The sequence below is a fragment of the Rhinoderma darwinii genome, chromosome 1 (assembly GCF_050947455.1).
Source record: "Rhinoderma darwinii isolate aRhiDar2 chromosome 1, aRhiDar2.hap1, whole genome shotgun sequence".
NCBI lineage: Eukaryota > Metazoa > Chordata > Amphibia > Anura > Rhinodermatidae > Rhinoderma > Rhinoderma darwinii.
In genome coordinates this window covers 417,727,460-417,745,494 of record NC_134687.1, presented here as the reverse complement: position 1 = coordinate 417,745,494, position 18,035 = coordinate 417,727,460, and the positions used below count along the sequence as shown (strand labels likewise).

The 18,035-nt window shown below is 42.0% G+C and overlaps 1 protein-coding gene across 1 annotated transcript; it reads right to left on the bottom strand.

Moving 5' to 3' along the window:
• Nucleotides 1-289: 289 nt before the first annotated feature.
• On the bottom strand, nt 290-1,237 carry LOC142646736 (olfactory receptor 6B1-like). Its single transcript, XM_075825310.1, has one exon. The coding sequence runs from the start codon at nt 1,235-1,237 to the stop codon at nt 290-292; it is 948 nt and encodes a 315-aa protein (XP_075681425.1).
• Between the last annotated feature and the right edge of the window lie 16,798 nt (nt 1,238-18,035).

Genomic DNA, 18,035 nt, shown 5'->3' with positions numbered 1-18,035 from the left:
TATGTCTACTTATTGCTCACTAAAATACCCATGTTGTGTATCATTGTGACTCAATGCTTATCCAAATGAACAAGCAAAAGTTAAAACTTGATTGACATCGATATATATGGATTAAGAAAGATGAACAAAGACAGTTAATAATGTAAATGTCTGAATTAATAATATTTCTTATTTACAATGTATTTAAATATGTTAAAGAAAAGGAAATGGCCAATCTTATTACAGTCAGTCGTATTATCTGAAATCATATGTGAGTAGATTCATAGTTTCCTTCAATGATATACAGTATCTACAATGGAAAAGACTTTTTGAAATGTAATACAGCTTTGTCCCTTGTTTTCCTAAGTGCAAATTGAGCCTCTTTGTTCCTCAAAGTATATATAAAAGGATTAAGCAATGGAGTAAGGATTGTATACAACACAGACAGAATCTTATTGAAGCTAGAAACTCCACTGGTGGTGGGACGGACATATACAAATATCATTGTGCTATAGTAAATAGTTACAACTGTGAGATGGGAAGCAAATGTTGAGTTTGCCTTTCTTCTACCATTTCCAGAAGCAACAGCCAACACAGTGGTAAGGATACTAATGTAAGATAACAATGTAACCAGACATGAACCCACCAATATCAAAGAAGCTAAGAGGAAAATTAAAGTCTCTGTATGATGGACATTGGTGCATGACAACCTAAGAAGTGGAGTGATGTCACAAAAGAAATGTTGAATATGATCAGGTCCACAAAATTGTAATGTGGAAATGAAGAGGATAGAGGACATAGTGGATATGAAACCCGATGACCAGCAACAACTAACTAAAACAGTACAAAGCTTTGCAGTCATGACATTGTGGTAATGTAAAGGCTTACAGACTGCTACATACCTATCATAGGCCATTATAGCAAGAAGAAAACATTCAGTAGACCCTAGGGATCCAAAAAAATATAACTGAGTAAGACAAGCGACATATGATATAGAACTATTGCCAGTCACTGAGCCATAAAGCATTTTGGGTACGGTGACAGAAATGTAGCAAATTTCCAAAGCAGCGAGGTGACTGAGGAAGAAGTACATTGGTGTGTAAAGCGTTCTATCAAACCTGCAGATGATGATAATTATGAGGTTTCCAGATAAGGTTAATACATAAATGAGAGTGAAAGATAATATAAATACAACTTGTCCAACGGGAGTATCCCAAAGCTGCAGGAGGACAAATTCGGTGACCTGAGTGTTATTCATACTTGTATCTTCATCTTACTAGGAAGTAGAAAAGAAACTATTATAATCTAGATACATTTTTAATATGTATTCCAAAACTGAAATATTGTACATAAAAAAAATTGTGAATTGGCTTAACAAATATAGAACATCACTATTCTGCAAAGAACCCACTTCATAATATTAGTAGAACTGTTCTGGTGACAATGTATTGAGTTTGGGTCAATCCTTTTTTTGGCCTCATGCACACAGCAGAGTCAAGGGCAGCATAAAGTAGTGACAGACACGCAGATTTCTTCGGTCTGTCAATTATTTGCTAAAGTGAAGTCGTTTTGTAGAACTTACATGCAGCGCACAGCCAGAGATGAGTCACGCTTATTTATGAGCTACCGCTCCCTCCGCCCACAGATTTCTCCCTACTCTTTAGTCAACTCTTGTTAGAAAAGTCTCTTAACTGGAAAAGTCGTATATAGATTCTACGATATAGGGATAGGAGCTGTACCACTGCATAACTTGGTAGATTTATCTTTCAATGGTCTATATGAAATTGAATCAAAAACCTCTATGGGAGTTGTAATGGGAGCAAGTTTCTCTAGATATTTTCTGAAAACAACAAGACAAGACAGCAATATCATAGCTAAGAAGTTAGTAATAGAATTTTTAATAATGTGTCAGAAGAAGATATTTAATAGCGATTTGTGCAGTTATGGGAAATTGTAAAAAAATCTAATTTTTGTAATATTTTTTTTTTTAAATACTAGTAACTAAAACTGACTGAGTTTTTATATTTTGGTATATAATAAATTGAAATTAAATACAACATTAAAAGATTAAAAGATCAATTGAATTCCCCTTACATAATGAATTTTAATTTTCTTCTAGCACAGTTCACAAAATTAAATATCCCAAAAGTTTTATATATATATATATATATAAGTCCTAGTTTGTTCTCTTACCTCAATTCTGTTCAGCCATTGCTTAGTTATAACTTTAGTTATAACTTTCTTCCGAGAAAAACAATAATATCACCATTACAGTTGCGATATTGTATTGAATTAGTTTAATGAGAAATTGGAATCTTTTGCCAAATTCAAGCTAATGTAAGAGTGAACACATCTGTATCTTTGCAATTCTAAGAAGAACTATCATTCAGAAGCCTAGCAAAATTAAACAAACAATCCCCATACCCATACTTATGAGGTGTAACAGCTGAATTTCTGTTGTCGGTTTTGTTTAGGAGAAATAGTTAAAACTGAGAAATGGTTAAATAGAATAAAATATTTTTTATTTTTTTTAAAAAGTGAGGGTTTTTTGATTTGAGGTGGAAATCCGATTTAAAATATTGAGACTTCTAAATATAAAATAAAATGTAAGTAAAATATCCTCTGTAAAAATATTGCATCACATTTACCTACAATTCCACTATAAATATTTGTGATAGTACATAATATAACAGGGAGCCTAGTGAGGAACTTAGCTCTGCTACAAAGTAATTTGCAGCAAATGTATGTCTCTGTGTGTCTGTCTAGCATGTCAATTTTAATTTCCATTATCCTGCAATTTCTTACTGAAAGTAACATTACCGGACTGTCCCGATTTTCCTCTTATAGTCACATGCATGTTTTCTTTGTCCAATTAACTGTACACTTACAAAGCCGAGAGAGAAGTATGGACGGGGATGCATTGTATTGTGGTTAGGCTTTCATATCATATCATTGTTATCCTTATCCCAGAAAGATATTGCTATATTTATAAAATATGTTTACAAGTATAAGTATTTTAAGCTATATACACAAGGGTACACCAGCTATACAGTATCTTAAGTAATTACAGCAATAACATGTAGACTAATTGCATCCCAAAAGAAATTAATCTTGCATAGCGAAAACCTTTAAAAGACTATGAAACTTTGCTGTCCTTTGCTGATGCTTTTCATGTTATCAATGACATTAGGCAGCTTCAGATAGCTGTTATTTACACTGGTGTTTTATTGCACTTTTATGTTTTGGCCAAAAACGCTGCAGCCACCAGGTGTGTCGCTAACACCGGATATCCGTGGCATAAGCCCCAAATCTTTGGCCTGGTGCAGACAGCAGGCAGCAATAGTGGACTGAGTACAGGCTGGTAGCAGATAACTGGATACTGGCTGACATTAGGCAGCAATAGCGGACTGGATACAGTCTGGTAGCAGATGACTGGATACTATGACAACAGGCAGCAAAAGCGGACTGGATACAGACTGACAACAGATAGCGATAGCGGACTTGAATCAGTTGCACACAGGAACTTTTGCAGGATACAACTAGGTTGTTCCAATGCTGGCACCAGGCAAGGAGTGCCTTAATTAGTCCTGGAATGGGTGAGTGAGTTTTCAATTTCACGCACGCTGGCCCTTTAAGAGACGGCCGGAGCGTGGTGCACTTGTGACATCGCGGCCGCCACGAAGGACAACAGAAGACGATGGTGGCCTGGGAGAGAGCCAGGTCACAGGAGGAGGTACGAGACCCGGTGACGGGGACCGCCGCAGAAGTGGGTCCCGCTGCCGGCGTTACATTCAGTTTGATTACAATGCAGCCAGAAAAGGCCAAGAGCCTATCCCAAGTATCTAATAGGCTAGAAGAAGGAAAAAAAGAGAATGAGCTTTGCCATTAGGCCTATTATGCGCTTAAAGCCAATGCAATATGTCTATATGTGCCATCTCCGCCTCACCACCCATTGGTTTGTCAACCTGTGGAATTGCCATGAAAAACTGCTGCTGTATGGCAAAGCCTAGGATTAGGTAGAGCAGCCCCACCCAGTGGCGGATTATCATATGGGCTATTCGGGCGGCCGCCCGGGGCCCGAGGCTCCCAGGGGGCCCATGGCAGCCTGAACCGCACATAATCTTGCAAAGGTACCTATTCAGCGCGCTAGCACTGCTAACTAACGAAGATGAGGAGGGGAGGAGCAGGGAAAGGGGTAGGACACGCCTCCCTGACAAGTGCGGGCCGCCGCCATTGAGTAACAGAACAGCGACGGACGGCTGTTCTGTTACTTCGAATCTGCAAGACAAGAGAAGGGCGGTCGGTCACCGGCGCTGAGGTCAGTACAGCAGGCTTATCCTCCTGCCCAACTGGTTCCCGACCGCTGGCTGTATTTTTACGGCCAGCGGTCAGGGACGGGTCCTTAAAACCCGAGCCATAGACTTTCTACGGCTCGGGTTTTAACTTGCTGCCCGCGCGATCGGGCAGCTGAATGTCGGGTCTCCGGCTGTCAGTGACTGCCGGGGACCCTGAGGAGAAGACAGAAGCAGCTTTCGCTGCTTCTGTCTTCTCCGATGTCTTCTTACACAGCGTTCAATGAACGCTGTGTATAGGAATAGAGACAGCAGCAGCGGCGCTGTCTCTATTCCTCCCGGTGATCATGTGACTGGTCACATGATCGCCGGGTGCCGTTAGTGGCAGGCTGCTGCTGGGTCTAACTAGACCCAGCACAGCCCTATTAGTGACAATCGTCACTATGAGAGGGCTGATTTCCCCTGTAACTGGGGCTGCTGTGCAGCTCCAGTTACAGTGGAAAAACATGGTGTAAAAGAAAGAAAAAATATATATAAAGTTCCCCAAAGGTCTTTTTTGACCTTTGAGGAACAGACCACAGTAATAAAAAAATAGGAACGTAAAGTGCAAAAAAAAAATGAAATAATAAATACACATAAAATACCCACCCCAATAAAAACCGTCGTCCCCCCCGCCAATCATTGTTGTAACGCTAGCGCTGACCCAATTACCCTAATATAGACATGTAATATATTAAAATTTACGGTAAACAATGACGATTACAAATAAAAGGTCTATTTTAGGGTAAAACTATGTTATTACCAAAAAAAATAGCTGAAACGTAAAAAAGCGTATTTTTTTACTATTATTTTCAAACTTTATGAATAAAAATTGTAAAATAGCAAAAAAGGTGTGTATAAAAACGATAAAAAAAAAGAAACCTGCATTGTCTACGGAAAAAACGTCGCAAAAATCACGTCGTTTTTATTTCTTTTTTAAAAAAATGTGTGTTTGGTGCAACTTTGTAATTACGTTTTATTAAAAAATATTTTCACTTTTTCAGATACAGGAAACGGGCCCCGCGCTAAATTATAATCTTAGAGGTGATAGATTTGAGGTGGATCCTGCGTGTCACTGATCCTGTCAGTCCTGCTGACCTGACGGATACAGGATACAAAGCAGCTGTATCTCAAAAAGTGAAAATATTTTTTAATAAAACGTAATTACAAAGTTGCACCAAACACACATTTTTATAAAAAATAAATAAAAACTACGTGATTTTTGCGACGTTTTTTCCGTAGACAATGCAGGTTTCATTTTTTATCGTTTTTATACACACCTTTTTTGCTATTTTACAATTTTTATTCATAAAGTTTGAAAATAATAGTAAACAAATAAGCTTTTTTACGTTTCAGCTATTTTTTTTGGTAATAACATAGTTTTACCCTAAAATAGACCTTTTATTTGTAATCGTCATTGTTTACCGTAAATTGTAATATATTACATGTCTATATTAGGGTAATTGGGTAGTATATATATATATATATATATATATATATATATATATAAAATTATGATATAAAGTTTTTAAATGTGTACATAACCTTGTGGCACTATATACAAGGGGGAGCGCTGTGTGCCACTATATACAAGGGGGAGCGCTGTGTGCCACTATATACAAGGGGGAGCGCTGTGTGCCACTATATACAAGGGGGAGCGCTGTGTGCCACTATATGCAAGGGGGAGCGCTGTGTGCCACTATATACAAGGGGGAGCGCTGTGTGCCACTATATACAAGGGGGAGCGCTGTGTGGCACTATATACAAGGGGGAGCGCTGTGTGGCACTATATACAAGGGGGAGCGCTGTGTGGCACTATATACAAGGGGGAGCGCTGTGTGCCACTATATACAAGGGGGAGCGCTGTGTGCCACTATATACAAGGGGGAGCGCTGTGTGCCACTATATACAAGGGGGAGCGCTGTGTGGCACTGTATACAAGGGGGAGCGCTGTGTGGCACTATATACAAGGGGGAGCGCTGTGTGCCACTATATACAAGGGGGAGCGCTGTGTGGCACTATATACAAGGGGAGCGCTGTGTGGCACTATACACTATATACAAGGGGGAGCGCTATGTGGCACTATATACAAGGGGGGGCTGTGTAGTGCTATCAACAGTGGTATGTGTGTGGCGCTCTTTATAGGGGGGGCTTTTTGGTGCTATTTACAAGAGGGGGAGGGCTGTGTGGCGCTCTCTACAGGGGGCTGTATGGCACTATCTATAGGGGCTGTGTGCAACGCTCTCTACGGGGGGGGGGATGTGTGATATATAGAGGGGGCTGTGTATGGCGATATCTATGGGGGTGTGTAATATCTACAGGGGCTGTGTGTGGCACTATGTACAGGGGTCTGCGTGTATGTGGTGTTTTACAGTGTGTGGTATTATATTCAGGCGCGCAGTGTTTGGTGCTATTATATTTAGGGGCACAGTATGTGGCACCATGATAACTTTATTTTCGTTTATAGGTGTGGAAATGTTGGAAAAGTGAGGAGATGTCTGAGTGGCAAATTCTGCAGAAATGAGTCATGGCCGGGAGAAGTCGTCATGATCGCTAGAACGGATGGAGAAGAAAAGAGGAAAAAAACTACTTGAATCTGAGACGTCGTCACCTGTGAGTCACTAGATTTATAGAGAATCTGTCACCTCTCCTGACATGTTTATTATAGGAATCCTTGTATTTCACAAAAAGTCTTTCTGCAGTCCAGGACTGATAGACAATTCCCCTTGTCAGGAGGTTGTGTCCCTGCACAGTGTGATACTCTCAGTATGTAGGGACACAGCCCTGTGACAAGGGAAATCGTAACACTGTTAATGCTTGCCCAAAAAAGTAGTGTCAAAAATAGTTACGGCGCGGCAGGGCGGCGGTGAGGAAGGGGGGCCCAAGTTTGGGTAACAGCCCAGGGCCCATGGTCTACTTAATCCGCCACTGGCCCCACCCGAGGCTTTTGAGCAGGACAATCCCTGGTAACTACTCTTGCTTTGCCTCCCACCCCACACACGTTTTTTAAATGCTGACTTAAAGAGAACCTTTCACCTCCCCAAACATGTGCAGCTGAGTGCAGCATGTCATAGGCAGGGCTTCACAAACCCTGTCTCACGTAAAATAATTTTTCTAACTCCCTCCGTTATTTACATATCGGTGCCGTTATATTTGGCGCCCAATATGTAAATAAGCCCCTGAACAGTCAATGGGGCGTTTCTAACTAACTAACTAAAAGGCTAGGGGGCGTGATGTCTCCGCTCTGACACTGTCCAATCACTTTATGGTCCGACCATGCCCGTTTATTTCTCTGTGGATGTACCGGACTCCCCGACCCTGTGAGATTTCCAGCAAGGCAAACGTAATCTCGCGAGATTACGATGTAAACGAGATTACGTTTGCCTTGCTGGAATCTCACAGAAAAGAGTCAGAAGTGTCAGGATTCTGTATACACATGACGTCCTGGCTGGTATTGATGTGTATTCATTATCAGGACACTGCAGTAATGTTAGTGTGTTTATGTGTCTGCACATAGCGATATAGCTATATCGCTAGTGCAGTGTAAATGAATGGAGAGAAGTGCATGACGCTGATTGGTCAGCGTCATACACTCCTCTGTACAACGCCCATTTGGTCTAAAGTAAAAACACGCCCACTTGGGCATTAAGAAACTAATTAGCATAAAGCTAAAAATCGCTCATAAAGTGGTAAAAATAGATCGTTTTTCTAAATAAAAAGCATTACTGTCACCTACATTATAGCGCCGATCTCCTTATGTAGGAGATAGGGCACTTATAATGTGATGACAGAGCCTCTTTAACCACGCCTGAGCGCCTATAAAACTATACAAATCTATATTGCACAATTTATTACTAGTTTAGAACACAGTAACAAACATAAATAATGCTAATAGTTTCCATATTTAACAACTGAGTATAACACAAAGCACTCATGTAACTAACTTATAATGACTTTATCTTGCTCATTGCGCTGTCACTTCTCAAGCAGGACTAACTTGTAATACTTCACCTGTAGGAATGCAATAGTGCTGAACCGAGGAAGTGATGACTGAAAGGTTAATTTTTTTAAATCTTTTTAAATAAATACTTGCAATTCTAATAACCAAAACACTAGTATAAATAAACATACTTTATACAGCAAAATACTATAACCAAAGTAGTAAACCAATAATAAAATAAGTGTATTTGTGGTGGTGAAGTGGGGGTGGCACCCCATACAGTGTTTGAGGAGACCACCACAGTGTGGTGACCACACAGTGAGTGAAAACTTTAAAGGGATTTGCCCACCTTGGACATTTATGGCATATCCACAGGATACGACATTAACTTCCGATAGATGCGGGTCCTACCTCTGGGACCCGCACCTGTCTCTAGAACGAGGCCCCCTAAACCCTGTTCTGCCTTTCTTGGCTCCCGCTGCCAAGAAAGGCTCAGCCAACCAGTATCAGGCTAAATTTCAGCAGCGCCGCTATCCCAGATCAATTACTCATCCGAAGATAGCGATGCTGTCTAGGTGCAGCTCGCTCTATCTGGTGGTCTTGGTCACCTAGTGAACGTTACTGTCAGATGTTGCACTGCATCTGACAGTGACGCTGGTTACTAGGTGACGAAGACCACCAAACAGAGCAAGCCTCCCCTCCTAATACGTTTTTTAAGTAATAGATTGGCGGGCCCCCTCCCACCTCTTCCAACCCTGTGCACTTTCGGCAACTCACGTAACGGGTCCCCTTCTTTAACCCCTTAAGGACGCAGCCTAGTTTGGGCCTTAAAGGAACAGTGTCACCAAATTTTTTTTTTTCATGTCAGTTTTATGTTAGTGTTTTATTAAAAACGTTTTTATTTATTTGTGTGTTTGTGTGTTACTTTTTTCTATTTTTTCACTTTTTCTTCCCTATGGGGGCTGCCATTTTTTTTCCCATTTCTGTATGTGTCGATTAACGACACATACAGACATGGAATACGGCAGCCACAGTCCCATAGGGACTGCGAACGGGGCCCGTCCCATCCACTTCTGTGTACGCCGTCTGTGTGGGAACGGCGCATGCGCCGCTCCCACACAGTCCAATTTGAAATGCGAGCCGTCCGGCGCCATTTTCCTGTGGACCGGAAGTCGCGGCCGGACAGTAAGATTACTACTTCCGGTCGCGGCTTCCGGACTTGTGCACTTGGACCAGCGGCAGCAGACGGAGCGGACGGGCCGGAGGGAGCCACGGCGGCAGGAGCAGGTAAGAGATTTCTATGTATGTTCGTGTTTGTGTGTGTTTACTACTGTATGTAAACCTACTACACTGTGTGTTAGCTCAAAAAATGGCGACACACAGTGTAGGAGGTTAGACCGTTCAATCCCCTCGTTTATCCCGGCACTAGCCAGGATAAAGGAGGGGGGGATTCTCAGAGCTCACTAGAGCGAGTGCTTTTTTCCCAATTTTGCAGCAAAAAGCAATGTGGTTGCTTTACCACATGCAATGCTGCAATTTTGGGAATAGCTCCATCTAGTGACCAGCACTGGGAAATATTATAAATTAGAATCTAATTTATAATATTTCCTAACTCGTGAAAAAAATAAAAAAAATTTGAACAATGTTTAATCACCTACACACTAAATGTTTAACTAAAAAAAAAAAATACATGTTTTGCTGGCAACACATTCCCTTTAAGGCTCAGAGCCCATTTTTCAAATCTGACATATTTCACTTTATGTGGTAATAACGTCGGGATGCTTAAACCTATCCAAGCGATTCTGAGATTGTTTTCTCGTGACACATTGGGCTTCATGTTCGTGGTAAAATTTGGTCGATATATTCAGTGTTTATTGGTGAAAAATTGCAAAATTGAGAGAAAATGTTGAAAAAATAGCATTTTTCGTAATTTAAATGCATCTGCTTGTAAAACAGACGGTTATACCACCCAAAATAGTTACTAGTTCACATTTCCCATATGTCTACTTTAGATTGGCATCGTTTTTTGAACATTCTTTTATTTTTCTTGGACGTTACAAGGCTTACAACATAAACAGCAATTTCTCATATTTTTAAGAAAATTTCAAAAGCCTTTTTTTTAAGGTACCTCTTGAGTTCTGAAGTGAATTTGAGGGGCCTATGTATTAGAAACCCTGATAAAACACCGCATTTTAAAAACTAGACCCCTCAAAGTATTCAAAACAGCATTTAGAAAGTTTTTTAACCCTTCAGGCATTTCACAGGAATTAAAGCAAAGTGGAGGTGAAATTTGCAAATTTCATTTTTCTTGCTGAATTTCAATTTTATTCAATTTTTTTTGTATAACACAGAAGGTTTTACGAGAGAAATACTTCTAAATATGTATTGTCCAGATTCTGCAGTTTTTAGAAATGTCCCACATGTGGCTCTACTGCGCTCGTGGAATAAAACACAAGCCCTAGAAGCAAAGAAGCACCTAGTGCATTTTGAGGCCTCTTTTTTATTAGAATATATTTTAGGCAGCCTGCCAGGTTTGAAAAGGTGTTGAGGTGCCAAAACAGTAGGAATCCCCCAATAGTGACCCCATTTTGCAAACTACACCCCTCAAGGAATTCATTTATGGTTGTTTTTACCATATTGACCACACATTTTTTTCACAGCACGTATTTGAATTGGGCTGTGAAATGAAAAAAATTAAATTTTTTCCAATAAAATGTCATTTGTGATCAAAATTTCTTATTTTCACAGGGAACAAAATACCCAATTTTGTTGCCCAATTTGTCCTTAGTGTGGCAATACCACATTTGTGGTGATAAACTGCCGTTTGGGCCCATGGGAGGGCTCAGAAGGAAAGGAGCGCTATGTGTTTGTTGGAGTCCAGATTTTGCTGGATTGGTTTTCGGGTGCCATGTCGCATTTGCAGAGCCCCAGAGGTATCAAAGCAATGGAAACTCACCAGAAGTGACCCCATTTTGGAAACTACACCCCTCAAGGAATACATTTATGGTTGTTGTTAGCATTTTGACTGCACAGTTTTTTCACAGCACCTATTTCAATTGGGCTGTGACATTAAAAAAATGAAATTCTTTCCAATAAGATGTAATTTTTTATCAAAATTTCTTTTTTTCACAGGGAACAAAATATATTTTGTTGCCCAATTTCTCTTGAGTGCAGCAATACCCCATTTGTGGCGATAAACTGCCGTTTGGGCCCATGGGAGGCCTCAGAAGGGATGGAGCGCTGTGTGTTCTTTGGAGTACAGATTTTGCTGGTTTGGTTTTCGGGTGCCATGTCACATTTGCAGAGCCCCAGAGGTATCAAAGCAATGGAAACGCGCCAGAAGTGACCCCATTTTGGAAACTAAACCCCTCAAGGAATTCATTTATGGGTAATGTGACCATTTAGACCCCATAGTTTCTTCACAGAACTTATTTGAATTGAGCTGGGAATTAAAAAAATATATATTTTTTCCAATAATATGTCATTTTAGCTCAAAAATTCTTATTTTCACAAGAAATAAAATACTCCATTTTGTTGCCCAATTTGTCCTGAGTGCGGCAATACCCCATTTGTGGTGATAAACTGCCGTTTGGGCCCATGGGAGGGCTCAGAAGGAAAGGAGCGCTATTTGTTCTTTGGAGTCCAGATTTTGCTGGATTGGTTTTCGGGTGCCATGTCGCATTTGCAGAGCCCCAGAGGTATCAAAGCAATAGAAACCAACCATAAATGACCCCATTTTGGAAACTACACCCCTCAAGGAATTCATTTATGGGTGTTGTGACCATTTTGACGCCATAGTTTTTTCACAGAACTTATTTGAATTGGGCTGGGAATGAAAACAAAATTATTTTTTTCAAATAATATGTCGTTTTGGCTGAAAATTTCTTATTTTCACAAGAAACAAAATACCCCATTCTGTTGCGCAATTTGTTCTGAGTGCCGCAATACCCCATTTGTGGTGAAAAACTGCCGTTTGGGCCCATGGGAGGGCTCAGAAGGAAAGGACCACCATTTGGCCTACTGGGGATTTTCTATTGCGAAGTCATGTATGCAGAAGCCCCTGAGGTACCAGTACAGTTGAAACCCGCAAGAAGTGACCCCGTTTTAAAAACGACACCCTTAAGGCATTCATCTAGAGGTGTAGTGAGCATTTTGACCGGAGACCTACACCCCATAAACTGTAATGTGGGTTCTCCTGGGTACGGCAATACCCTACATGTGGCTGTTATCAGCTGCCTGGGCACACAGCAGGGCCCAGAGGCGAAAGACGAGGGGGGATAAGCTGTGCAGAGTGCATCAGGGTAAGTAAAACTGGGGTAGATTAAAAATCAAGGACTGTATGATACATCTTAAAACACTCTTTCATACAGAGCTCTGGTTATTCGGGACACGTGTCACATTTATATATTGTATCATCCCTTATCGCCCTCTTATAGCAGACTTTGCACCTCTTTTGACTTTTTCCCTTCTTGCCAGTTTGGGGAACTTCTCCTGGAAAGTGTTGCCACCCTGGTATGATGCGTGTGGCCCCGCTTCCAGAAGTACTGGGTGCCCCCCCTTCTTGGTCCCTAAAGATTAGGTTCTTGATAATCACCTCTTGAAATTCCAGGAAAGTTCCCATCTGGCCTGCACATCGACGTATCACGTACACATTGTACAATGTCATCTGTATGATGTGCCCGGCCAGCTTCTTATACCACACCGCATGGCCCTGTAGGGCTTCAGGATTTGATCTGACAAGTCCACCCCTCCCATGTACTTATTGTAGTCCAGGATGCAGTCTGGTTTGGGGGTGGCCTTTCCTTCATATATCCTAAACCTGTAGGTATACCCTGATGCACTCTCGCACAGCTTATACATCTTCACACCATACCTTGCCCTCTTACCCGGCAGCTACTCGCGGAATTGAACCCTCCCTTTAAAATGTACCAGGGACTCATCAATAGAAATACACTTCTCGGGGATGTATGCTTGGGAAAACCGGGCACTGAAACGGTCTAATAGGGGTCTCCGTTTATACAAACGGTCAAAACTGGGGTAATCTCGGGGTGGGCACGGCTCATTATCAGTATAATGTAAGAAGCGAAGTATTGCCTCATTTAATTATTGCTCAGATTCTGCAGTTTTGAGAAATATCCCACATGTGGCCCTCGGGCGGTAATGGACGGAAGCAACGGCCTCCGAAGCAAAGGAGCACCTAGTGGATTTTGAGGCCTCTTTTTTATTAGGCACCATGTCCGGTTTGAAGAGGTCTTGTGGTGCCAAAACATTGGAAACCCCCCAAAAGTGACCCCAATTTGGAAACTAGACCCCTTGAGGAATCCATTGTAGTTTTCTTGGGGTGCATGCGGCTTTTTGATCAGTTTTTATTCTATTTTTAGGCTGGATTCACACGAACGTGGCGTTTTTGCGGACGCAAAAACGCGGCGTTTTGCGCGCGCAAAAATCACTTGCCAGCTCCGTGTGTCATCCGTGTATGATGCGCGGCTGCGTGATTTTCGCGCAGCCGGCATCATAGAGATGAGGCTTGTCGACGCCCGTCACTGTCCAAGGTGCTGAAAGAGCTAAATCTTTCATCACCCTCGACAGTGAATGCCGAACACAACAGCGAAAAACCTGTAAAAAAAAAGATAAAGTTCCTTCTTACCGAGAACTTCCCGGCCGTTGCCTTGGTGACGCGTCCTTGGTGACGCGCCTCTCTTGACATCGGGCCCCACCTCCCTGGTTGACGCGGCAGTCCAAGTGACCGCTGCAGCCTGTGATTGGCTGCAGCCTGTGCTTGGCCTGTGATTGGCTGGAGCTGTCACTTGAACTGAAGTGTCATCCCGGGAGGTCGGACTGCAGGAAGGAGACAGGAGTAATCGGTAAGTTAGAACTTCGGGTTTTTTTACAGGTTCATGTATTTTGGGATCGCAAGTCACTGTCCATGGTGCTGAAACAGTTTAACTCTTTCATCACCATGCACAGTGAATGTCTCCCGATTTCGCGGACCGGAAATTTTTTTGCCGGGTTCGGCCAAAACGAGTTTGGCCGAACCCGGTGAAGTTAGCTTCGGTTGTCGGGGTTCGCTCCTCGCAAAGACACTCCGTTTGGATGCTTGGAAACAGAAAAGCACGTGGTGCTTTTCTGTTTCCATTCATCCTTTTGACAGCTCTTGCGCGAATCACGCAGTTCGCACGGAAGTGCTTCCGTGCGGCATGCGTGGTTTTCACGCACCCATTGACTTCAATGGGTGCGTGATGCGTGCAAAACGCCCAAAGAACGGACATGTCGTGACTTTTTTTCAGCGAACTCACGCTGAGCAAAAACCACGGACATGTCTGCACGGCCCCATAGACACATATAGGTCCGTGCAACGCGCGTGCAAATCACGCGCGTTGCACAGACGTTTTTCACGTTCGTCTGAATAAAGCCTTAGGTGGCGTGGTGACTAAAAAAACAGCAATTCTACTATTGTTTTTTTAGTCTATTTTTTTTACAGCGTTCACCGTGCGCTATAAATGACATATTCACTTTATTCTGCGGGGCGATACGATTACGGCGATACCAGATGTTTATAGTTTTTTTTTATGTCTTATGGCGTTTGCACAATAAAATAAGTTTTGTAAAAAATCATTCACTTTTTGTGTTACCTTATTCTAAGAGCCATAACGTTTTTATTTTTCAATCAATAAAGCCGTGCGAGGACTTATTTTTTGCGTAACGAACTGTAGTTTAGATCAGTACCATTTTTCGGTACATGCGACTTTTTGATCTCTTTTTATTCAATTTTTTGGGAGGTGAAGTGACCAAACAATTGTGATTGTGGTACGGTTTATTAATATTTTTTTTTACGGCGTTCACCGTGCAGGCTAAATAATGAAATCATTTTGTAGTTCAGGCCGTTACGGACGCGGCGATGCCAATTATGTATAGTTTATTTGTTTGTTTATATATTTTTATTAATAATAAAGTACTGATAAGGTAAAAAGTGGGACTTTTACTTTTATTACTTTTAAAACTTTTATGTTCTTATTTTTACACATCTTTTTTTAACTTTTTTTTAACTTTATTACTTTGTCCCACTAGGGGACTTGAGGGCAGGAGGCCCTGATCGCTATTCTAATATACTGCACTACATGCGTAGTGCAGTGTATTAGAACTGTCAGCTACTCACTGACAGCAAGCATAGTGGGTCCTGACGTTGTCAGGACCCACTAGGCTTCCGTCTATGGCATAGCCGGACGCCATTGTTTGGTGTCCGGTTGCCATAGTCACCATCGCCGGCCGCTATCGTGTAGCAGGCCAGCGATGGCAGCTTAACCCCTAAAAAGCCACGATCTCTATAGATCTCTATAGCAGGCCAGCGATGGCAGCTTAACCCCTAAAAAGCCACGATCTCTATAGGCTTTTAAGGGGTTAATCAGCGGGGACACAGCGATCGGTCCCCGCTGTAGAAGCTGTGACAGCTGCTGAACAAGACAGCAGCTGTCACAGCTCCTGTATGTGTTGGGAGGACGGCCGAAACGGCCGTTACTCCCGAGACGTACTATTAGGTCATGGAGCGCGAACGATACAGCTGCCATGACCTAATAGTACGTCCAGGAGCAGGAAGGGGTTAACATATTAATGGCATCAATAAAATATGTGAATGAAGGGGCCCGATCTGTGAGTTGCTGAAAGTGCACATGGAGGGAAGAGGCCCCTCTTCGTCTGCCACACGGCCATGCTCGGCTACTCGGCTGCTCGGCTGTTTCCATAACAACCATACAACAGAATAGAGAGAGCTGCGTGCACGTGTGACCCTCTCTCCGCTGGTCTCCGCCTGGATTCTAGGTATAGCTGCGCGTACCAGAGCTGGGACCAGCATCTATCAGACATTTTTGGCATTTCCTGTGCATATGTCATAAATGTCTAAGATGGGAAAACTCCTTTAACCCCTTCCCACTGCAGCCCTTTTTCAGATTTTAATTTTAGTTTCTTCCTCCCCATCTTCCAAAAGCCATAACTTCTTTATTTTTTCGTCTATATAGTCCTGTGAGGGCTTGATTTTTGCGAGACGTGTTGTAGTTTTTAGCACCATTTATTGTGCCATATATTGTACTAGGAAACGGTAAAAAATTATTTGCGGAGTAGAAAATGAAAAAAACAGCGATTTCTCCATTGTTTTTTGCGCGTAGTTTTTACGGAATTCACTGTGCAATTAAAACAACATGTTAACTTTATTCTATGGGTCAATACGATTATGGCGATACCAAATAAATATATTTTTTTTTTATATTTTACTACTTTTACAAGTAAAAACCTAAGTGTAAAAAAGAAAATTTATTGTGTCGCCAAATTCCGAGAGCCATAACTTTTTTATTTTTCGGTCGATTAAGTGGTATGAGGGCTTATTTTTTGCGGGATAAGCTGCAGTTTTTAATAATACCATTTTGGTGTACATGCGACGTTTTGATCACTTTGTATTTCATTCTTTGTAGGAGATGAGGTGACCAAAAAATAGAGATTCTGGCGTTAACAATTTTTTTTTTACGGCATTCACCGTGCGGGTTAAATAACATCGGTGATTTCCAACGTTGGGACATCCATCTCCTCTGCTAATTGCCGGTCACACTTACTGGCCCAATCGCCGCATAGCACTTCTTCTCTGACCGAATCAAAGGGGTCACCATCTAGTCCAAAATCACAGCGCACTATGCATCGAGGACGTCGGATACCAGATTGAGGACTGTCCCTGAGTGAGATGGGTTCTTGTGTTCACCTGAGTATACTTACCAAATTGTCAGAATTGGCTTTAACGATGGGGGAGGGTAGGGCATGAGACTGTTCTCTTAAGTGTCATGTTCTGGGGAATATCTTACTGGTTTTTCCTCCCATCCTTAGTTATACAATATGGAGGGGAGTTGATGTGTAACGTTGAGTACCAGATTTATGGGAGTCCTATATACAGATTGTTGGGTAAATTTGTTATTTGTTGTTAAAGAGGCTCTGTCACCAGATTTTGCAACCCCTATCTCCTATTGCAGCAGATCGGCGCTGCAATGTAGATAAGAGTAACGTTTTTGTTTTTTTTAAAACGAGTATTTTTTGCCAAGTTATGGCCATTTTTATATTTATGCAAATGAGGCTTTCTAAAGTACAACTGGGCGTGTTTAAAGTTAAAGTATAACTGGGCGTGTATTATGTGTGTTACATCTGGGCGTTTTTACTTCTTTTACTAGCTGGGCGTTGTGAATAGAACTGTCATCCACTTCTCTTGACAACGCCCAGCTTCTGGCAGTGCAGACACAGCATGTTCTCGAGAGATCACGCTGTGACGTCACTCACTTCTTGCCCCAGGTCCTGCATCGTGTCGGACGAGCGAAGACACATCGGCACCAGAGGCTACAGTTGATTCTGCAGCAGCATCAGCGTTTGCAGGTAAGTAGCTACATCGACTTACCTTCAAACGCCGATGCTGCTGCAGAATCAACTGTAGCCTCTGGTGCCGATGTGTCCTCGCTCGTCCGACACGATGCAGGACCTGGGGCAGGAAGTGAGTGACATCACAGCGTGATCTCTCGAGAACACGCTGTGTGTCTGCACTGCCAGAAGCTGGCCGTTGTGAAGAGAAGTGGATGATACTTCTATTCACAACGCCCAGCTAGTAAAAGAAGTAAAAGTGCCCAGATGTTACACACAATACACGCCCAGTTGTACTTTAACTTTGAACACGCCCAGTTGTACTTTAGAAAGCCTCATTTACATAAATATAAAAATGGTCATAACTTGGCCTAAAATGCTCGTGTTAAAAAAAACAAAAC

Excerpts from the sequence above, each read along its gene's own strand:
- LOC142646736 (XM_075825310.1), bottom strand. The coding sequence starts at position 1,237 with ATGAATAACACTCAGGTCACCGAATTTGTCCTCCTGCAGCTTTGGGAT.